This window comes from Strix uralensis, chromosome 1 (genome assembly GCF_047716275.1).
Source record: "Strix uralensis isolate ZFMK-TIS-50842 chromosome 1, bStrUra1, whole genome shotgun sequence".
NCBI lineage: Eukaryota > Metazoa > Chordata > Aves > Strigiformes > Strigidae > Strix > Strix uralensis.
Window position 1 is genome coordinate 126,754,546 of NC_133972.1, and position 23,384 is coordinate 126,777,929.

Consider the following 23,384-nt stretch of genomic DNA (forward strand, 5'->3'; position numbering starts at 1 on the left):
GTAACCTCAGCTGGAAAACAATGTTATAGTTACTTTTAATAACAAAGCTATAGTAATTTCAGCTGTAGCCTGGCCAAAATGAGAGCCTGGCAGTCCCAGCATGTCGTTGCTCTCACGGCAACAGCAGAGGATATGGTACTTCTTGCTGGCAAGTTGTGAAACAGAGCAGTAGTTCAACCAAATCGTCCCTAACCAATAGAAGCAACCATTTCAAAAGCCCTTTCTCCAACACCCCTTCATTTTCTTTTCCTTCCTCTTCCAAGAGAGAAAAAAGGAGCACAAGAACAAGGGAAAGCAGAGCTGTGCCTGTTCTCACTCTGCAGCATTGTCCTTGTAAGCCAAATTCAAGAATCCCTGGCAGATTGGGATCTTCACGTGGATAGTTTTCACAGGTTTCAGGGGTTTGCACCAGCAGATTCTTGCCCCTTATGGTATTTCTGGGCCAGGTCTTCACTGTCCTAATTCTGAAGTCCTATTCAGGAAACTGGGAATAACGAACAATGTCCTTGGGCAAGTTCTAAAATTACACCAAACAGTAAACAAAAGTTACATACTGTCTTGAATTACCAGAAATATTTTGATTTCATTCATGTGGAACGAGGTCAGAACCTGCCTGTTCATCTCAAAGCAAGGGAAAAAATCACCTATACCTTCCAGCAAATGCAACATATGCAGTCATTCAGCATCGCTTCTTGGAAAACAGGCATTTCAGTCAGCATTTACCTTTTCAGTGGCTGTAACAATTAAACGAGCATGAGCTTGTCCTTTTAAAACTCTACATTGAGTTATTTCTTTTGAATGGACAGAATATAAAATGTACATAGTTTAGAAAGTGGAATAACACTTTACAGAAAACCTCTAAATGGTTAGTGTATTCTCTCAAAAATGGAGTAAAAGGATGTTACGAAGTGCAGAGAGGATTTGCCTGACATAGTTCATGATGTGAACACAGCACAACATGCTTAAATTGGCATGGCAAGAGTCATACAGCATTTATAGCATGTCCATGCTGTAGCACATGTTCATTCAAAGAGTATGAGAAAAAAACAGGAAAATAATCTAGCAAATGGGGTAGTAGAAGGACTCTTTAGAAAAAGTTACATTCATAAAACCAGTATAACAACAGTACTGTCAGAAAGCTTCATGCAAGCAGCTCTAGAGGTCTGTAAATGTACAATGCACAGGTACTGCTTCCAAGGTGATTTCCAAGGTATCGATTTCAGTGCTTTTTTCTCCCTGCACAACCACCTTTACTGACTTCTTACTGGCCTGTCTCACTTTTGCTTGGAGGTTGCTCTCCAAGGGCACAGTTTCTTGAGGAGGGCATTCCATAGCACTTAGCCTCACCTGGCAGCATTTTGGATACCCTTGAAAGCATTCAAAAGTATCACTGCACTTTTCATAGGGGAAATAAGAACATTCTTCCACAATTGGCAGAGAATTACAGCTGGGTTCATTTTTGCCCTTATTTGTTCTCAGGCTGGTGTTCAAAGTTGATCTGTAGTCCTGCGGTGCCTTGACACAAAAACAACTCCTGATGCATAGCTGTTGAAGCACTGTGAAATCTTTGGCAATGGTGTTTCGGAAATTGGGCTTCAGGAGGAGATAGATAACTGGATTGTAGAGTGTGGAGGACTTTGCAAAGACAGCTGGCACAGCAAAGGCTAATGGAGGAATCTTATCTATTGATCCAAAAGCTGCCCACATGGCAATGATGGCATAAGGGCTCCAGGCAGCAAAAAATCCAATGCACACAGCAACACTCAGCTTGCAGAGAAAAAGAGAAAACAGTGAGTTAAAAAATTGCATGCATGAGAAAAGTAGCCACCAAAATAGTATATGCATAAAAATACCACCTGATTGAACCCCCTTGTTAAAAGTCTCCCCAAGCCTTCCATCATACCTCAACTGCTATCCAAATGCATATTTTTCTATCAACTCTCTTCTGTCTGAAACTTACTTCTACCTGAAACTTTCAAAGTTAAAATGTATCAGCTCCTACATTTCTCCTCCTCTTCACTGAAGTGCAATGAAAACTCTTTTTAGACCAAAAAGGAATCCAACCTAAAAGAAAAGATACCATTCTGGGGAAACATTTGTCTGGATTGCAAAGCCATTCCTATCTACTGTCTAATTCATGAGTAATACTGGTTTTTCTGGCTACAGAGTGTCTTCCATAATTTTACTGCTGGTGCTCAACTGGAGCCACACACAGGCACCTGACAGCAGAAAAACAGATTAAACCTGAAGGTGAATCAAACTAATGAATGTAAGTTAAGTCCTACTGAACAATTGTTTGAATAAACAATGTTGAATAAACTCTATGAAGAAAGCTTTGATAAGACTTTAAAAAACAAAACCAAAAACAAAACGAAAAAAACCCACAACAGGTTCTTAGTATAAATTATCACAGAGATATGTAAAATGCAAGAATAAATATCGGACCTGCAATAAACATAAATCTTGAGAAATCTAAAGTAAACTGTAAGCATCAGCATACATAGGAAGACTAACCTGCTGGGCATCATTCTAAGCACTGCTTATAACAAGTGCACATATATTTTATAGATAGAAACAAGAATATTCATGCTCTTGAAGAAGTTTTGCAAGTCCATTCTTGCCAAAAGGTATGTATTTTCAAGTAAGGAAGACAGTGGAGAATCCATTCAATTTACAGTAGCATTGGATCCAAGGGACATAAGAAAATACATAAGGAAAGTACTTTTGTTTTCAGCCACTAATTGTGCCACCTGCCTGAGCTGCCCTCTGCAAGTGGGAGTACAGAGCTGCTAACTAGCTCAGTTAACTGCAAATCCACCACTTTTCTCAGCGAGGCTCTGGCTATAGATCCGAGGTTGCAAAAATCATGGGTTTTTTTATTAAGAGAGATGACATTGTTGTATTCAGAGTGAGAATGAAAGAGGCCCTGAGCACAAACACTAGAGAAACATGTATTAGATTCTTTTAAGGCATAGAGGGCTCCTCCAAATGCCATTATTTTCTCCCTAAATTTAGTAGTCTCACAAATTTTATTTTACAAGAAGAAACGAATGGTGATTGCCAAGAAATATATACTATGAGTTTTATGAGGAATGTCTATGGCATTTAACTGTTTTTTCTATTAGGCTAAAATCTGTTTATGAATTAGCATCTGTCTCTAGAAAGCCATCCACTATAATAATAGTGGCACTGGAGAAATTTACCATTTATGGCTGATAACCATTTAGAGCTCTAACTGTTAGAGCTCACATGAAGTCCAAAGTTAAAGTCATTTGACAGAATTGAGAAACAAGGTATTTTGGCAGAATGAGACTAGTTAAGAAATGATGAAGAGGCAAATCCACAAGATGGGGTGAACTTAATTTTTCTCTTTTCTTCCACAGCATTCTACTTCTTTACATCAGCTGAAGGTCTGGCTCTATCTATGGATGTGCTGGAGCCATATGCATGGTTTTGTAATCCTCAACTGTCCATGGCCTGCATTCAAGACTTAAACTAAAAGCAGTTTCTGTGGCAAGTAATATGCCTTGGCTCTTTAGAATCACATTAAGAAGAAATGGACATTAGAATCGATTGGTGCGTTTCCCAGATGGCTTATTTATGGTATCAATTAATCTTTGGGATTGTGATACGCTTTACATTGTTCCTGTGAAAAAAAATTTGCCACACATTTTAAAGGACCTCTCAGCCAACTTCCCAAACTGCATCAATACAGTTTCTACAGCAAGGATGGGGTTAATCTTGCATAACTTGAGCTATCCAAAAATTTACATTCTGAATCTAAGTCAGTCTATGGTTTTTATAACATCAAAGGAAAAAGAGGCATATCTTCTGAAAGCAATTGATATCACTCAAAGATCTATGTCTAAAATAGATGTGATGGATTGCTCTCAGGTCTTTGTCACTAACAATTTTGAGGCTGTACTTAAGACAACTAACTTTTAGTGGAGCACAATTAAGCAAAAGGAAACCCTTTTGAGATATCTGAGCATATCAACTGTACATCTAAATACATGCATGTAGAAAGAGACTTTGTTATTATTATTTATATTGTCATGGCACATATTGAGAAGTCTGAATTTTAGCACAACAGAGTTTGGACAACACTTAACACTTTCTGCCCATGGTAAGAAGTTTCAAGCCAGGTGTTTGATGAATTATCTCCATCTCGTCAAGACCAACAAAATGACCAACATGGTTCCAAGAAGACATGTGTGAGGAGTGGGCTGACCAGTGATGCCAGCATGGGATGGCAAAGAACATCAAGATTTTCATAAGCACAACAAAAGAGGAGAATTTCAATGAGGCAGATACAGGGAAACTTTGTGACCATTCACAAGAAATTCACCAAGGGCCAAAGCAAAGGACAGTTTTGTGTTTTTGTCGGCAAACAAGAACAACAGCAGAATTGTATAAGGACAACAAATGGGGAAACATTGTAGAGGCAGGCTACACCTTCAAAGACGTGTCCTTTAGTACACATTCTTGGAGACGTGGTGTATTTGTATAACCATATCTTAGCTACCTCTGAAATACTATATGTGCAGCGGTCAGTTTTCCTAAAATGATCAGAAATAGATTATTGAAGGTACACTGTTCCAGAGAAACTAGGGAGGCAACAAAGCATAACGAGACAGCCATGAAGAGGGATTTCAATTACCTGCATATAAACTGGTCAAAGATAATCTCAGAAAGATTTTTAAAGCAAAATAATCTTTTCCATGAGCTCTTTCACTGTAAGGGATGGAGTACTTGTGAGTGAGCATTGCTTTTTTCCTACTGGTTCATACTTAACTTTGCCAATGACTTCTAAAAACTGTCTTAATTCAGTGCATAATACAGTGGCCAAAGGTCACCTAAAAATGTACATGGTAGGACAGAAACAAAGCTACATCAGTTCTGTAATTCAGGCCTCAATAACCAACTAGAATTCTGTGAATATGTCAGGAAAAAACCTTTACTTCTGCCTCAGGTAAGTTATTTCCAGTGATGAGTTCATTTTACCCCTGAAATGGTTGTTCAGAATAAGGGATCTCCACTCAAAAATCTCACTGGCCAGAAGAATCCCTACAGTTCTGTCCCTCATACAGGGATGTAAGAAAAATATCATCACAGGATACACAGCACAGCTGGTGTATGTCAGTTCACTCACGGAGACTGGAACAAGCCCTGGCTGTTGGCACAAGCTAAGAATCTAATTCAACTATTTCAAACTAGATGTTTATTGGAGTCCGTACTGAATAAGACAGGGTGAATTCAGCTTGTTGATACTTTTAAGTAAATGATGCTTTACAGGACCAAACCACTGGTGAGAATATCCCTGATGCAATGACACTCACCTAGTTACCCAGGCACAGAGAGGCATCAGTACCTTGCTGTCAGCCTACCAGAAGCAAAGTCGTGTTACTTGCTCCCACGAAATAAGTGGAAACTATGCACACGTACAGACCTTTCATAGCTTCCCTCTTAGGATTACTGTAAGTTTCTTTAGTAAGAATGCACAATGCTTGGAAAAGATACTGGCTTAAAGTAAGTGAAAAACAGATTTTATAAAATCATGTATTTTGAAAACTAATTGAAAAACATAAACCACTTGATCACTATGGGTTTTATTCAAAAAATTATTACAACAGAAATATCTTATTTGAATTCTTGCTGCCTGACTTCCAGATGTTTAACTTGTGGAGCTATTTTGTCCCATGTTTTCAACAGAAAATTACTCATTTCCACATGCAAAAGCATATATGTATTTGAGAACATGCACACCAAAATTATGCATACATATCCTGTAATTGTACATAAAAAAACCTCTAGAATATCTAAACTTGTTTAGAAAAACAACAAAATGCCTTTTTGTCATGCATCTCTAATCATGCTCACAATGGAATGTGTATTTTTGCATGTCCAGTCCAGATTTCTCAATCTGTCCATCAAGATTATAAAAATTAGAACTAGAAACACAACACACCAACCGTTCTTGATACATTCAAAAAATCAAATTCTGAAACTACCCATGTTTTTCCACACCCCATCAGGGAAAGTATTTGTCACTTCCAATCTGCTTCCAAATAACAAAGTCTCTGGCCTATGGAAAACTACCAACATCTAGAAAAGATTTCCAGATTTGCAATTCTACTGTACACACAGTGCACCAGCCATTCGCCTCATTTTTTGCTCTCATCTTTCCTTATCACAGTCACCAAGGTAGTTTGGATTAAAATACCCATATCGTAAAGCATTACTCATTATAATTAAGAGAAAGTACATGAAGAATGAAAACACATGCATTACAAAAAGTCTGTCTATATATTTAATCACTTCTGTGAAGCATTATTTCAAAGTTATGTTCCAGGCAGGTTTCTAGCAACTCATTTTGGCTGAAAGGATTTTAAAAACCTTGTAGGTATTCCTAGTAGGAATTGGTCAACCATGATCAAAAAACCTAAACATATCATATGCCTCAACAGCACTTTCTAAAAGTGAATTAACATGTAAGCATCTGGTCCTCAGTGCTGCAAGCCTGAATCATCGATGCTCATCCTTTTCACAGGTGAGGTCCAGTTTGTCCTGGCCAGTATAAACAGATGCAAAGCATGCTTACTGCAAAAGTGTCATCAGTGAGTGTCACCCTGAGCCTCACGCATTTTTGTATCCTGAAGAATTATCTTGGCAGGCTAGACTGCTTGCATTAGATAACGTGTATTGGGTTTGCATGGCAAGGTTTTGGTAGCAGGGTGCTACAGGGGTGGCTTCTGTGAGAAGCCGCTAGAAGCTTCTCCCATGTCTAATACAGCCAATGCCAGATGGCTCCAAGATGGACCCACCACTGGACAAGGCTGAGCCCATCAGCAATGGTGCTAGTACCTCTGTGAGAATGTATTAAAGAAGGAGAAAAAGAAAAAGAAAACTGCAGAACTGTAGCTGGAGAGAGGAGTGAGAATATGTGAGAGGAACAACTCTGCAGACACCAAGGAAGGAGGGGGAGGTGCTCCAGGTGCCAGAGCAGAGATTCCCCTGCAGCCCCTGGTGCAGACCATGGTGGGACAGGCTGTGCCCCTGCACCCATGGAGGTTAATGGTGGAGCAGAATCCACTGCAGCCCATGGAGGACCCCACACTGGAGCAGGTGGATGTGCCTGAATGAGGCTGTGACCCTGTGGGAAGCCCATGCTGGAGCAGGCTCCTGGCAGGACCTGTGGACCCATGGAGAGAGGAGCCCACGCTGGAGCAGGTTTGCTGGCAGCACTTGTGACCCCGTGGGGGACCCACGCTGGAACAGTCTGTTCCTGAAGGACTGCACCCCGTGGAAGGGACCCTCACTGGAGCAGTTTGAGAAGAGCTGCAGCCCGTGGGAAGGACTCATATTGGAGCAGTTTGTGGAGAACTGTCTCCCATGGGAGGGACCCCACGCTAGAGCAGGGGAAGAGTGTGAGGAGTCCTCCCCCTGAGGAGGAAGGAGTGGCAGAGACAGTGTGATGAACTGACCACAACCCCCATTCCCCGTCCCCCTGCACTGCTGGGGCAGGAGAAGGTAGAGAAAATTGGGAGTAAAGCTGAGCCTGGAAAGAAGTGAGGTGTGGGGGGAAGGTGCTTTTAAGATTTGGTTTTATTTTCTTGTTATTCTACCCTGATTTGATTGGTAATAAATAAACTAATTTCCCCAAGTTGAGTCTGTTTTGCCCATGGTGGTAATTGGTGAGTGATCCCCCTGTCCTTATCTCAACCCACAAGCCTTTTGTTATATTTTCTCTCACCTGGCCAGCTCATTAGGGGAAGTGATAGAGAGGCCTTGCTGGGCACCTGGCATCCAGCCAGAGTCAACACACCACAACATGAAATCTAGAAATGTGAATCATAGAAGTTTTCAAAATAATAATTTCAGCCCAAACTGTAGCCCACTATTCCAGATTTAATCAGAAGCCAGAAGTCTCACTGAGCAAATTTATGTCTTTAGTAAGGCAAACAGATTTGACATCACAGACACTGAGCAGAGGAATTAAGATTGACAATGACCATGCTAAGATCATGTTAAGCATGATATAAAAGCATCAGCATGAGAAAAGTCTATCTAATCTTTCATTGTCATTCATTTAGTACGAGACTGCACCAAAAGGAGCAAGAGACAGGATGGGGCACTATCACGGTACGTGTGGCAACAGGCCAATAGGATGCCTGACACTGGCGGTTCTCTTGCTGGAAAAACTAAAGTGATATCATTCATTTTCCTACTTAAACTACTCAGACATAAAGCTTTCTCCTGCATAGTGCTACTCAGCTAGACGCAGTGTGCAAAGAAAACTTAACCTCCAGAACCTCTCCCCACCATTCCAGACACGTTAAAAAGGGGCTCCATCTCACAACTAACACACAGTACCAGTACATGTATCCTGGACACAAAGACTGGGTTTTATAGTCTCATTGGCTAAACTGCTAAATAAAATAAGCTCAGGGACCACTGTTCTGAATCTAGCACAGACTAGTCACCTCCACACTGCATAGTGTTGGGCCTTTTGTCTCACCAGCATTCTCTTGTGGTGTCTTGGTGGGCTTAAGACATAATTATTGGGGGTTCAGTGTACTTTTTTTTTCAGTTCCAAGTGTTTTTATTGCATGAAGGAGAGTATTTGTTGCATGCCCTAGGAAGGGGTGTTAGGATCATGTTACAGCGCAGATGCTGCTGGGATAATACTAGCAAACTGTACAAGAGGGAACTGGTACAAGGGAAATGTGCCACGGTCTTGCCCATATCACCTTTTGGTTTGCGCTATCCCCTGGCCTATGCCCAGGCACAGGTAAAAACCACACGAGGGAGCATGCTAACAGCTAAGCAACAGGGCAATCAGTGCTTGTGATCCTTGGCCTTCTTTTCTTTGACAATAGAAATTACCACAATTTCCTGCTACAACTCCTCAGATTCGTCTGCTTTTATCTGCTGCCTTTTGCTTCCTAATTTGATAGGAAGCCATTTGGGTTCTCAGTTTTCTGGGTCTGCACTCCTACAGCATCTAACAGTACCAGCTCCTTTGCATTCTAGTAACATCTATTTCCACAACAAAATACATTTCATATACTCTAAAATTCAAGGAAACAGATATGTACCTTACACCTGTGATACTAGGCTGCCCTAAGGAATCAAGACTGGTTTACATCAGCCAGTATTTCAAATAACAAGTGAAAATTTCAACATAGGTAAAAAATTATGAATGTTAAGATATTAGGAGCCATTGCTGATAATTTTCTTACCTTGTCATAGCCCAGCATGGAGCTAAAACTGTAAGCTTCACATAGATGCCATGTTTAGATAATAGTACATAGTGGGCTTGCTTTTTAATTATAAAATATATAAATACTGAATTATTTATATATCTGTCGTGTAATTTCAGCAAGTTTTAATGGAGACCATGTAGATTATTTAGATCATTCAGTCCTGACCATCTACAACTCAGCACATACGTCACTATTTTAGCACCTGCCTACAATTTCAGATTTGACAGCTGACAGTGTGTCAATTATCCACAAATTCCACTAAATCAGTACAAGCTGCAGATTTTCGACCAGCCTGAAGAACTCCTGTTTAAGTCTCCTAATATAATGCAGTAGCTTCAATGTAACAGCCAACCTCTATGTTTAAAAATTTAATCTACAGAAGAATATTGTCCAGAAATATGAACAGAATTTGAGAATATATTATGAGAGTTGTGTAGTATTTTTTCACTACACTTTACCCTCCCTATAATGAACTCCCTTGGGACTCAGATTAATGTTCGCTACATCAACACGTTCACTGCAGCAGAGAAGATATAGCAAATTCTTCTGTCTAAATAATAAGCTGACTAAAAAATACTCACTTTCAACTGATCATTATAAACCTGTATGAAGACTACAGCTTTATTGCTCAGGATTATCAGGATTATCAAGAATATCAAGGCATGGAAAAGAAGAGTTTCTGGTTAAGTTCAGGACAGATACTTTTGAGTTAGGCCATGGACTTACAGAACCCTGTGCATCTCAAGATCTTTTACAAAGAGCAGAACAATTGCAGCCTGTAGGCACAGATGAGGTAAACCTGCATGCTGTCAGGGCCAGTCCGTCCAACACGCCTGAGACCAATGGTAGGAATAGGCAGGGAAGCAGAGTTTCAATGTATTCAGCATCTTACATGTCTTGACTTCAAGTATTTCTTTGTACAACAGAGAATTGCCAGCATATGGAAGTTCCTGGTAGAAAATTATTAATAAAGGATACTTCACTGTAATAATAAAGAGTTGAAAAGAGAAAGTTAGAAGTAAATTTTCTGCTTTTTAAGAAATATATTGCAAAAAGCTTTTGAATAAGAAGTCTGGAGCATTAATGAATTAGAAGAATCAAGCCTTCCCAAGATTGTCATTTAAATTGAGAACTACATGCTGTCCTTCCTGTGAATCATACATGGCCCATCATTTGTCTCCGATTTGCTTACTTTGGCAGCCAAATTCATTCTTGTCTGCAAAACAGAAAAGAAGATTTGCAGCAAGTGCTTATTTTTTCTTAATTTATTTATGCAACATGCGTATTGCAGCAGAGCTTTAAAGGATTCTCAGTTTCCAGAAGCTGCAAAGAAGGAGAAATGAGCTCTCAGAGGTAATTAGATAAGGCTACGACAAAGTCAATAAAATTATATTTTCTTCTTTCCTTTCACTTTTAAAGGAATTGCTATGGGTGAAGCTATTCTGCTGAGAATAGAAAGTTTTTCCTACAAATTGTTTCTGACAGGGTAAATGCAACTCTTTTCAAAATCTGTGAGACTTAGTGCAAATGCATGCTTATAAGCAGCAAATTAATTCCACTGATTTTTTTTATGCCTCAAGGAACTATTACAACCTCTACTTTGTTTTTCTGCAAAATAATAAGCCTGTGAGCCAATGCATTGCTAAAACAGAGGAAGAAGTAAAAGAAATTAGAAACTCACAGGCTAAGCTTCGAAAATTCATGTAATGAATTTTTCTCCTCCCTTCATTCAACAAAATACAAAAGAGTAAAAAAAAGTAAAAACAATAAACTACTGTTACAGTACTGTGGTTCAGAAAAAAACCCACCTGATTCACACCGGTGTCTGATCTAAAACAAATCAATGGGCGTCTTTCCAGTGATTACTCTGCTCTCAAGACCTTGGAACAGACCTCTGGCAGCATTTTTTTAAGCACTCTGGCATTATTTTGTTCACTTATTCTTTTGTACATACTTAGAGACAGCATGTCACTGTATCTGCTCAGCTTAATGGTGTTGAGTTGTGCAAGATAAGGTAATACTTCTTCAACTGTCTTGCTAAAATACGGCAAAAACCATTTTTAATGCTAATTGCTACTGCCCCAATTTTTTTGGTAGCTGCCTATATATTTTAAGGTGAGTCTTACAATTAGCACACAGCTTACAAAAAGTATACATGATTTCATAGGACCTGCACATTTGGAAAGCCTAGGGAGTAATGAACTAGTCAAATGAGACCACACAAAAATGAAGACAACTTTACTGAAAGGTCTAAAGCATTATGGAAGGGTTTTTCTGAGCCATTCTTACATAGGAATCTAAAAGCACTTCTTCTTTCACTCTTCGCTACTATCAATGTTTATGCTGCACAGAAGTCAACCATAAATGTGATCATCTATATTAAAATAACAGAATCTCAATTTCACATTCTCCCCAAATGAAATGTCTGTTTCCTGCCATAACAAGCCTGACAGTAAGACACATTCAACATGTTCTTTATCAGTTAACCAGATTCTCCCATCCTTGCCCAAAGCCGATTGTCTCCACCTCAAATCAATAAATATTATACACTTAATAGTGTAAGTAATGCACTAATGTAACTAAAGCATCTGTTTAAGGTGGACAAAATCAAGAAAAGCATTGAACAGCTGTAATTCTTCTTTTACTTCAGGAGTAGATTTACCCATTACAATGAATTATACAGATTTAGCATCTTGTATTCTAAACTATAAGTCTTCTTTGAAGAGTAACCTTTATCCAATTTGATTTCAATAATATTTCCTATTATGTTCATAGATCTTCCCACCTGTAATTAGCCACAGCTTTCAAGATTGCTTATACCAGTGGATATATAATACTTCCAGTTTCAGAGCAGTGCGACATCCTCCAGTAATGTTGGTGGTAAAATTTCTATTGATTTAACAAAAAAATAATTTAATGAGGATTAAAAAAACCAAAGCACTATCTCCATGCATCATAGAAACCCAATTTAAGACCAATTAACCTCCATGATGTGTAGATTTGTGTTGTTTCTCTGCAAATCATTGCATTCCATAATAAGAACAAAGTTAGACACTCAGTTTCTTCAATAAAAAATTTTAGGAGAGAGATGTGGATTATTCAACCTTCTCCTATTCAGCCAAAAGATATATCAGTGTTTTAAATCAGCTAATTCAGAGGTACCACAAATTACAGTCACAAAGAAATACAAGTTAAGTACCAGCAGATTTGTCCGAGGTCATACACGAAGTTTGAATCAGAACAAAAATTGAACACAATCTCCCAGGCCAAAGGTTTACCCCTTGTTATTTAAACTGAATGTAATGCAGAGCATTCAGAGATAGTATTTGGAAAAGTATTTGATGAGACATGAAGTCTCATGAGACACCACACATGGTGGTTTTTCTCCTGTAACATCTAGGGGGAACTACGATGTGTTTCTGAAATGGCTTAATCCCAAGGAACTCCTGGAGAAGAGGCAATTTTCTACATCTCTACTTGTGTTTACAATATTTATCTATCTTATCTACATGCTCAGAGCATGTGTTCTCCAGAAGCTGGCAAACCCATGCGTCTGTGAAGAGATCACATGAGAACAATAGTGTCCTCTGTATGCATTATAATTGATTTTTATGGCACTATACAATAATAAAAGCAGTATCAGTAGTTAGCCAACCTTGCAAATTCACAAGCACAAAAGCACTAATAGCACTATCCAGCTCCCATTACATTTTCTAACAGTCTTGCTACTGTCATTCTAAAATATCACAGAAAAAAACACTACAGACAGATCTTTTAACATGGGAAGTACATTAGTGATAGTGAATGTTATCTGTATTTTATTGTTCTTTTTCTAATAAAAATATTCAATTACTAATAAACAACTAAACTAAAGTGGGCCTAAATTGAACTTAATGGCCTGGTTAGTTAACATGGTTTAGAAAGAGATAGCCACTTAGTGTGCAGGCAGTACAGATTAAAGCAAACTGCAGGAACCTGGGAAACATTTATGCTTACAGAGGAACCTGTGGCACTTTCCTGGAGCCTTGAGGCATAGGCAGTGGCCAAGCAAGAGCTTCCATAATTCAGTTTCTGGGCTTAGCTAGACTCTTAAGTGTCTAAGTCCCATTTTAAGCGTCCAAGTCATTTTCTGGATTTTGCTTTTCAAGACTGAAGCAATGTCCAAGCACTTCAGCTGAAGCTGGATCAGACTGTGGAGGCACAGGTCAAACCTGACCAGGACTCCTAAGTTACAGTAACCTGATGTCAGAGGAAAGATGGAACAGGCTGGAGGAAGAATGGGCTATAAATTGTCTCTAAATTGACAGGCGCTACAAGGTAGTCTGTATTGTGGCTCAAATCCAGCAGGAAGAACTACAGTTCAACAAATAATTATTCCAAGAGTACCACAAAATTGACATGTTTTGGGTGAATTGTTTTAGCAGTTTCTTAAAAAAGAAAACCCCAAAAGCGTCTCTTCTCTCTGCCTTTACGAGTTTGACTTAAACCATCCTATTAGCAGATGTCTCCAAGAGATTATCATGTATAAGTAATTGTTGTTCGTATTATTATTATTCCAGGGTGAGATTCTCTGCAGATAAGCAGTCTCAGAGTAACTCAAAGAGTTTACAATCTAACAGTGAAGATGAGAGTAATTTTGAGGGGAAAAAATCAGGGAATAAAACCAAGAAATACTTGTCAGTACATGATAAGTAGTTCTGATAGTGCTCCAGCAGCCCAACCAGTATCAACCTCCATGATATACCAGCATGACTTTTTGTGTTAACACCACAAAGGAAGTTTTCAAGGAGATGTTGTTTTCATTTTGTCAGTGTTTATTATAAGGAACTCATAAGAATGACAAGTAGGACTGAACATGCATGTACATTTCTGAGTGTTGTGAGCATACAGTGTAACCAGCATCTTGGTCTCACTGAATGGGAGTATAGAGGTCAATTAGGACAAGCTATGAAGAGTCTTAAAAGTTAATTAAAGAATTAAAGGATAATATTTTGTAGTCAGATGAAAGACTTAAGAAAATTAATGTCTACTGAATAGCCAGAATGGGGCAGGAATATACTTAAGAGCTTTAGTTGGGATATGTTCCATCTGAGTTACTACAAAGAAGGAGTAGGTAAGATGTGGACATAACTCGTTTAGTTCTTAAACTGCTTGGATTGAGGAAAATATTTAGTTTACAAGACCCTATGGTAGACAGAAGGATGGCGTTTCCCATGGCGGTCAAAACCAAGATACTCAGAGGGAGTAATGAGACAGATTAAGATGCCTACTGCAGCTACACTGCACTTGGTAGTCTGAAGAGATGTCAGAAAGAGACCAAGTTTGTTAGTATGAAAAGAGAAAGAAGGTCATCTATACAGAGGCAGATCTTTCAGATATCCAACTGTATTTGGAAATGAAAGCATCCGTATTCTTGAACAGAAAGAGAAGATAAGGACCAAAGATGACTCCAAGCAGAAAGTTGAAGGGTAGTGAGGAAGATACTTTGAAGGACATGCTAAACAATAACTAGAGAAGTGAGAGAAGGATTCACTGAAATCAAGCAAAGACAAAGATTTTCTGCTGGAGATAATTAAGAGTCAAGAGGTAACACTCATGTCTTTCAAGAGATACATTATCTAAGAGTAAAGCACACCTAATGTCAGCTGCAAAGTTCCTCTTATTTTTAGTATATTGAAAAAAAAAAAAAAAGATGCTGATCTTCTCCTGGAAAGGGACAGTTTGGCAACAAGAAACAACTTCCACAACTCCTGCAACCACCGATTTAATTTTACTGTATAACCTAGTGAAACGCAAACCTTCAGAGGTTCAAAAAGTATTTAGAGATACACTTTTCTGTGACTTTTGTCCTTTGTTCAGTTATACACAAGATAATTTGATCTCTACGTTACTATTTAAAATCTTTAATGATATAAAGCTTAAACGTGGATCTCCTCAGATGTCTGTAGCTGAGCAAACAGAAGTCACTAACTCAAAATCAGACTGGCTTTCATATGCAATAGTTCCTGAGCATGAGACCCAAACTCACTTTAACTTAGTGCTCCAATTTTTAACCTTTCCTTTGATCAAAAGTCTGAAATCTTAATTTTCCCAAGTAACGAAGCTCTGTTAGCTCAATTATCACCCTCCAGAAACAACATGGCTACTACTTGTATGTTTAGCAATTCATTGCCATGGAACAAATCAACACAAGACAATAGTGTTGTCTGAGATAAAAATGCAGTGACCAATTTTCTTTTCCATCTTTATTCCATTCTCAGGAACTTTCGTGGTCCTTACATGGTGCTTCCCAGCTATGCCAAAAACAGCCTGCCAAAGGCTAACTTTCAATACCTTGACAGTAATGGTTTGCGGGTTGCTCGTCCTGGTAGGGCCGGAGACATGCTGTTCCACTGCTTTCCTGGATTCTTTCACAGTTACCAGAATAAGAGAGTAAGAAGTGACAATTACTCCACAAGGGAGAATAAAACAGAAAACAAAGAGGACTACAGTGTAAGACATGGCCACAGCATTTATGTTGGTGGAACGCCAGTCAATGCAGCAGGCTGTGCCATAGGGCTCCACTCCGTATTCTCCCCAGTGAGCTAGGGGACAAGAGGCAAAAACTGCTGCGTAAATCCAAGCACAGGCTATCAAGATTTGTCCATGTTCTCTCCTGAACCTGTTTCCTGGAAGACACAGAACAATCAGTGAAGATCAGCATGGTTGCCATGTCTGCATGGAGTTTCCCATATGCAGGCACCTGAGCAGGGTAAATAAGAAGGATAACTTTAATAGTTGTTCAAAATATTATAGCATATTGAAGGTTTATAAGAACAGGGCATGGTTCGCAACAATTTGCAAAGAAATTAGGTAGCTGAATTCTCTGATACATGTAGGATACTTAGTACAACATAAATCTTTATGAATAAATCTGTATCAAGATGTAGCAATAAACTCTGAAAAAATTAGTTTATTCAGGCCAGCCTTGCTTTCAGATTGGAACTCTTATTCCATGTTTCCAAATTATCACCCTGATTTAAAAGAGCTTAAGAGTAATCAATTGCATATATCTAGCCCTATAGTTAGTTATCAGTGATCACAGAAATAAGAATTGTCTGCCTGGATGTAAAAGATCTCTTCTATAAAAATACTCTCTAGGATATGCAAGCCAGAAATGGTGGTCTGTGTTCACATGAAAAATTGAGTAATTTAAGACAGAAACATTAGCTTACCATAAACTGGAAAACAAATTTTGAGGCAGCACACAGTGCTCAGTAATGTCAGTGTTGAAAGACTGCAGATCCCAAACAGCACTCCACAAAATGCATAGAACAAGCAAATCTGTTTACCATAAAGCCACCTGGCAAATAAGCAAGGAAGTTAATTCTTAGATGCTATCCTTCTTTCTTAAATGCAATAGTAAATGGTAGAAATATATTAACAGTTGTAGCCTTAAAAATTCAATAAAACTGCATGGTTAAATTATTTGTTGGTCAATGACCTACTACAAAAGATATTCTCACTGCAAAAACTTACAGCTAGTAAAGTAATCATGTCCTGCTTAATTTTTATAATTCACATTTAAATTTTTTTATTTTTATAAAAAAAAAAAAAAAGCAGTATAACATAATGATTATCATTCTGAAAAGAAAAATTGTAATGCTTGTCACGAGTAGGCCTAGGTCATAAAATAACACAGCTTATTATTATTTCTGCTATCTTTATGTATATTTTTGAAACTAGTTTTCACCAAAATCAACACATTCTCTTGTGAAGGTTCTCCGGAAGAACAAAAATTTGATCTGACTCTCTATACATCCTCCCTTTCTATTCAGACACTGGCAGTATTTGCAGTAGCAGTTATCAGAAGCCCCACTCTAGATTTTGAAGACATCATCTCCATAAGTCAATATATTTAGCAATATTTTAACACAGAAAGTAATGTGGTAAAAACTGAAAAATTACTGGATTTTTTTCTCTTATTTTTTATTTTGATGCCAAAATGAGAGAAAATTACATGGGAGAAGGACAGAGTGAGATTTTATCACATCAAACCAAAAACATTTTTTTAATTTTGGTTAACTGAAAAGAAAAAATTACCCAGTGATTATGTTGGGTGAGGTGCTCCCATCTCTTTTGTTAAATAAATTCTACTTAAATGCATTATTAAACATGCATTCCTAGGTTTCTCAGTAAAGTGTTCCGGGAAGCCAGATCAGCACTGTATACTCACATCTGTACAGTTGTGGGACACTGCAATAACTGGGATAGTCCATAATATTATAAATACCATCCTATCCCAAAGCCTGCAGCTTTTCTATCTAGTTCCCTTCTCTCGAACACTTTCATACTGCCTGGGTTGCACAAATACTATCTGAGGTCTGGTAATGAGCCTCCTAAACCTCCCAAACTTTAAAAGAAGATCACAAAAAATAGATCTTGCACAATGATATGAGGTTGAATTCATGTGGATAAAGAGGAGAGAAGTGGGGAAGGAAGGAAGAAGCTCTACATTCCGAGTGTTGGCCTAAAAATTAATCCAGAACACCACATTTCTATGCATCATCACTAGCACTACTTTTGGAGATCATAAGTAAATTCAAGGTTTTCTTTTTGTGGTACCAGTTTTCACTGTCCAACTGACAAAAAACTGAAGCATTTCACCATCACTTGAATAATACTACCCACAAAGGATAAACACAGTAGGAAGTGGATGTTTGGAACAAAAATCTTCTCAACTCTGCAGAAATCAAAAAGATAGTAACCTCCAGTAGACACAAACACTAATTAACATTGAGGTGCTAAGGCTTGGACAATAGGCCCAAGCCAGAGTTGACCTATAGATGAATCCTGTATATTTTATAACTGATAACCATTGTGCTAACAGGTATTATACTAAGTTATAACAAACCACCTAGTCTGATGTAAAAGGTGGAAGTGTTGAAGCCTGAGCAACAGGCCCTGAACCGAAACTGTTAACTCAGTATGTAATCCCTAATGAAATATGCATGGAGGATGTAGCTATGATGAATGTATCTTTCCCTTCCTTTGTATATGAATAGGGTAACAGAGTCACGGAGGCAGGTGCCTGTCCTCGAGGCCTGATGTGAGACCTTGCGCATAAATCCGATCAGATAAGCAGAGAAATTCTCTTAGTTTCTTCCTTGAGCCCTGGCCAGGCTCTGGGGGGAACCCAATGTGAAATTTAAACCAGATATTTCCGCTTAAAACAAAGGTGCCAGCTATTCTGGCTTGCTGATTTTTAGCATATAAGGCTGGACCCCCTCACAGCGACTTTGGATGCCTCACCTATGGGTGGACGCACCACGTAGGACTTCCCACTTGCCGGGACAGGCTCTCCAAATCCTCACTGTAACCGGGGCTCCCCAGCGACTGCGGATCTGGATGATGGTAACGTATGCAAGTGGTGATGTATCTTTCTTAATCACTATTCTCTCTCTCAGGTAGTAATGATTTGATGCATTACCTTATATTTTCCTATTTGTTTAAGTGCACTATTCTGTCTTTTCTTACTGTATGTTTTCTGTATTATTCTGTTATATTATTTTGTTATTTCTAGTAAAATACGCCTGCTCTTTTCACTCTGGTGTCTGAGTTTAATTGATATCCCCGATCAGCAAAACAAACATCAGCACTCCATAAGCCTGCTGTTACAAAGCATTCTTCTCTCAATCACTCTAACTAATTTCCACTTTTATGACAAGCAAAGTGGCAGAGTAATTCAGTCTTCATGACTGACACAGCCCTCCAGAGCCTGCGGAGGATGTTAAATACCACGTGCATAGTGAACAAACCTGTGTGAAAGGCTGGAGGTTACAGCTAGAGGGTACAATGTCAGAGTCATACCAAGGTCACTGATGGCAAGGTTAATAATGAAGTATTCTGCTGGTTTCAACAAATTCTTTTTCTTATAGGAGACATATAGGAGAATACTGTTCCCACACAAGGAGCATATTCCTGCAGAGAAACACAATATGAAGAAAAAGTTACTTTCAGCCATCCTTTTTTTTTTTCCCTGCACAAGAATAATGTGCTGTCATCATAACTAGCATTTATCAGATAAACTTGTCTCTTTTTTATATTTGTTTTCTCTTCTTTATATTTCAATTGTTTTTTGAATTTTTTTTATCATTTTTCCTTGTTTCTTCCTGTTTTGTTCATTAAATTACCTACAAAGATCTAATGAATAATTTTATCCATTAAATTAACTGACCTGCCAAAAAACATTTTCCCTGTAGGAAGCTGGCATTAATTAACTCAGAGGCAATATCCATCTGGCACCACACACATTTTCCCAGTTTCAGGTCTAGAGTTCTCCATTCACTAACCCTTCTTGTTTTCTCTTTGAGGCATTTTCTCAGAGGTGCCTGTTATAGTTCCTAGTAATAATAGACAATATAGCAAGCATGCTGAATTATGCATGAAAGAGAAAAACGTAGTTAAGTAATGTCTCTACTGTGTGTAGATAAAGCTATTTTCTCTGGGAATGCTGGTTTTACCATGAGACCTGACAAGAAACTTAAGAAGGCTGCAAGTAGTCTAGAAAAGAAGCAATTTGCTCTCTACCTTTAAACAGCATCAAAATCTATCTTTGATACAGAAAGTTAGATAAGAGTTAGGTGACCACCAGTTTAGAAGGTCAGACAAGGGCCAAAAACCAGAATTTTAGGCTGCCTTTTACAGACACACAAGAGCAACACTTTCAAACATAAAAGCTTCCGAGGACCATGGAAACAAGAATGCCTGATGAATGGAAGAGTCCATTAATTAACACCATGTGAAATCAAGCTGTTAAAAAGAGACCAAGTGCTTTTGTGGACCTCACTGTTTGTTCCTGCACACCTTTGGAAAAAGCAACACTTTATCTATAGAATATAGGTAAATATTGACCTAGAAATTGAGGTTAACAAGTTGCATAGAGACTGCAAACCAACATTGGCTTTGGATTATACCCATAAGAGAATATCCCTCATTTAATTATATTCTCACAAGAAAAAAAAAAGCCATAATTTTCCCAAGTATTCTACAGATTATGGTATTTTCTCACAAGGAAACAGCAGATTAGCAAGTAATGTTAGACACTGATACTAAATTCCTTTCCATCACTGATCTCCTTAAACCCATTTAAGATATTTGTAATTTAAAATCTTCTGGAGAGAGAAAGAATATTCTCCTTAAATTCAATTCCAAACATTGTTCCAAACATTTTTCTTCAAACATTTTTCTTCCAAGACTTCAAAAAAATAACAACAAAAACACAGTAAAAGGCAATCTTTTTTATTATTATTCCCATTTTCTTTCCACATTTTAATATTTTTCAATGTTTCAATTACATTTCAATCTGATTATCACTTGGTATCTCTAAAAGGAACATTACCTAAGCAGAATCAGGTTGGCTGAGGTCAAGGAGCACAGATCATCAAACTATCAGGACATGCTCTCTCACTGTTCCTAGAAAGATTAATTTTAACCAGAACATAAAAATTGTAGCCACATCAGAGATACGTTATACTTAAGTATCTTCAGTGGCTTTAATACAGAAGAGTCAATCAATCATACTTTTCCTTAGCAAAACCACAAATTTATTTTTTGCTTTTATTTCCCTTGGTGTCTGTCTTGTCTGAATTACCAGCTCAAGTCCATATACAGTTTTTAGTATGCACCAGCTGACATCATAGCCACTTTGGGATCTGGTTGAATTTATGGTCAAAGCCATCCCTGTTCACATATGTTTCCATTGTGAAATTCCTGGAGGAAGAGATGGGAAGAGGTTTTATCTAAAACAATTTTTTTTCTTTTTAAGCATATAATTTTTCTTTCAAATATTTTGTGCAACTCTTACAAAATACCACCTACTGAAAACCTCTTCTCCATGTTTCCCATTCCTCTTCATATTAGCAACTGACTAATATGTACAACTACCATAGTAGATACTGGGGATACATCCTGAAAAAAGACTCGATGATCTGAGCGTGGTTGATTATCACAGGATCCAGAAAGAGAAAGTTAAAAAGAAAGTTGTGAGGCAACACTATATTGTGTGACTAGCTGAACAAAGATGGGAGAGGAGAACATGGGACAGAAATGAGATTTTCACTATTTATCACCAGTGTTGTCAGTAAAGAGGTCTGCATCTTATTTGTTGTTGATAACACATAGAAAACAGCAAAACCAGAAATAAAGTTACACAAGAAAATTTCAGTCCATCTGGCAGTAGAAAAAACAGCATGAGGTTTCTGATAAGAAATTACCCTATCGTTAGCTGAACCAGCTTTGCAAATTCAGGAGTAGAAATACTGTAAGGATGCGTCTCTAAATTGATATGCATTGTCCAGCCAGGCTATAAGTCTTCTCAGACTCAGCTATCCATATACGGCTACACTCTAATATAAATAGGTCTTACATTCATTTAAATTTTCCAGTCAAAATGTTGAGAAAACATGTTGAAACACATGTTAATCTTTGAAGCCATTAGATGCAAATGTTCATTGACAGGACTAAACTCTCGGGTTTACTCTTTGTTGGTGCTATATTTACTTTGCATTAATCCCATACTTCAGGGCTAGTATTAGTTTCCTTAGGGAAGGAAAATTTATGTTAGGACAGTCATTTGGCCACTACATTTTTTGTTTTTCACCATCTTCTGAAGCACCAGACATCTTCCATGTCTACTGACTGCACTTAGTGAGGGTGGCCATTGCTCTCCCAGATGTCTGGGTTGCCTTTCCTGGCCTCTGGCTCATGGTTACACTGGCCAGTACCTTTAGGACTGGATCTGGATTTTTCTCCTCAGTCAGACCAGGACTATGGAGGATAAATTTGCCTTCGCTCCAACAGCATAAACCCCTCCCCAGAAATCTCACTTTCTAAGGCAGGGACAGGACGTTGACCATAAAACTGATCTTTCCAGAACCTTCCCAGACATAATTATGGCTTTTGGTATTCTACTTCAGGCAGGAGTCAAGATATCTTGTTCTATTGTTTGCAATGATGTGTGGAAGAGACGCTCTCTTGTTTAGACTCAGCAATGATCATACAGAGGCCAAGAACTGCCAGGGCCTCAAAAACCAGTGTTCCTGGCCAGCTTTATATTCTTAGTACTGAATAAAGTTTTTGTACCTAACATAATCACAGGTGAAAAACCTTTTGATGATTTTACTCTATGCTTTTTTTCCCCTTTTTATGAATACAGAGAAGTTCATCTGTGTCAGAAACAAACTTTACTTTTACACTCAAGTCTCCCTATCACATCAAATACGGCCAAAGCTCTATACCATGAAATCACACTTACCAAATACCATATAACATATTCCAACAACAATATCAGCTGATTCTGTTATTTTGGACTGGAATGTTGAGTTACCAAAAGATGGGCCCATCTGAAAAACAAAAGAGGACACGGTATTAGAAATTCAGTATCCAAGCAGGCACCTGTGAATTCTTTGCAAGGTTGTAAGATGTTTTGTTGGGGAAGGACAGGGAGAATTTTATTTTATTTTCTGAATTAACAATTAATTTATCTGAATGGATGGTGCAAAGAAGATGGAGCCAGGCTCTTTTTAGTGGTGCTCAGTGGCAGGGTAAGAGGCAATGGGCACAAACTGAAATACAGGAGGCTTCCTCTGAACAACAGGACACTTTTTCACTGTGAGGGTGACTGAGCACTGGCACAGGTTGCCCAGGGAATTCTGGAGTCTCCATCCCTAGAGATATTAAAAAAACATCTCAGCACAGTCCTCGGCAACTGTCTCTAGGTGGCCCTGCTGTGGAAGGGGATTTGACCAGAAGACCTCCAGAGGTTCCTTACAATGTCACCATTCTGTGATTCTGTGCAATTTACAGATGAAATCACAGCCTAGAACAGCACAGAACTAGAAACCAATTTCTACTGAGGGACTCATCCAAATATGAGAATGTCACAACATTGCAAATGTAATTGGTGAGCAAGGGTGCACTAAATTTTGGAAACTTGACTTGGCTCAATAAGGTTTGTTCCAGAATATTACTCATCACCACTTTGCAACAGAGGAACCAAAGTAGGAAATCTTAACAACAAGGGGTACAGAACTGTAAATATAAACCTAACAAAAAAAAAAAAAAAAAAAGAGAGAGAAA

The 23,384-nt window shown here is 38.3% G+C and overlaps 1 protein-coding gene across 1 annotated transcript; it reads right to left on the reverse strand.

Moving 5' to 3' along the window:
- Positions 1-1,155: 1,155 nt before the first annotated feature.
- LOC141954213 (opsin-5-like) lies at positions 1,156-22,648 on the reverse strand. The gene is made up of 5 exons (XM_074893524.1): positions 22,561-22,648; positions 19,064-19,226; positions 16,481-16,608; positions 15,600-15,934; positions 1,156-1,767 (listed from the first exon to the last, which is right to left on the reverse strand). Exons 1-5 carry the CDS (start codon positions 22,646-22,648, stop codon positions 1,156-1,158), a joined length of 1,326 nt encoding a protein of 441 aa, XP_074749625.1.
- Positions 22,649-23,384: the final 736 nt, after the last annotated feature.

Excerpts from the sequence above, each read along its gene's own strand:
- LOC141954213 (XM_074893524.1), bottom strand. The coding sequence starts at position 22,648 with ATGGGCCCATCTTTTGGTAACTCAACATTCCAGTCCAAAATAACAGAA. Across the intron at positions 15,935-16,480 it reads AATTTGTTTTCCAGTTTATG|GAAACAGGTTCAGGAGAGAA; the intron begins GTAAGCTAATGT and ends TGTGTCTTCCAG. Across the intron at positions 1,768-15,599 it reads CGCAAACCATTACTGTCAAG|CTGAGTGTTGCTGTGTGCAT; the intron begins GTATTGAAAGTT and ends TTTCTCTGCAAG.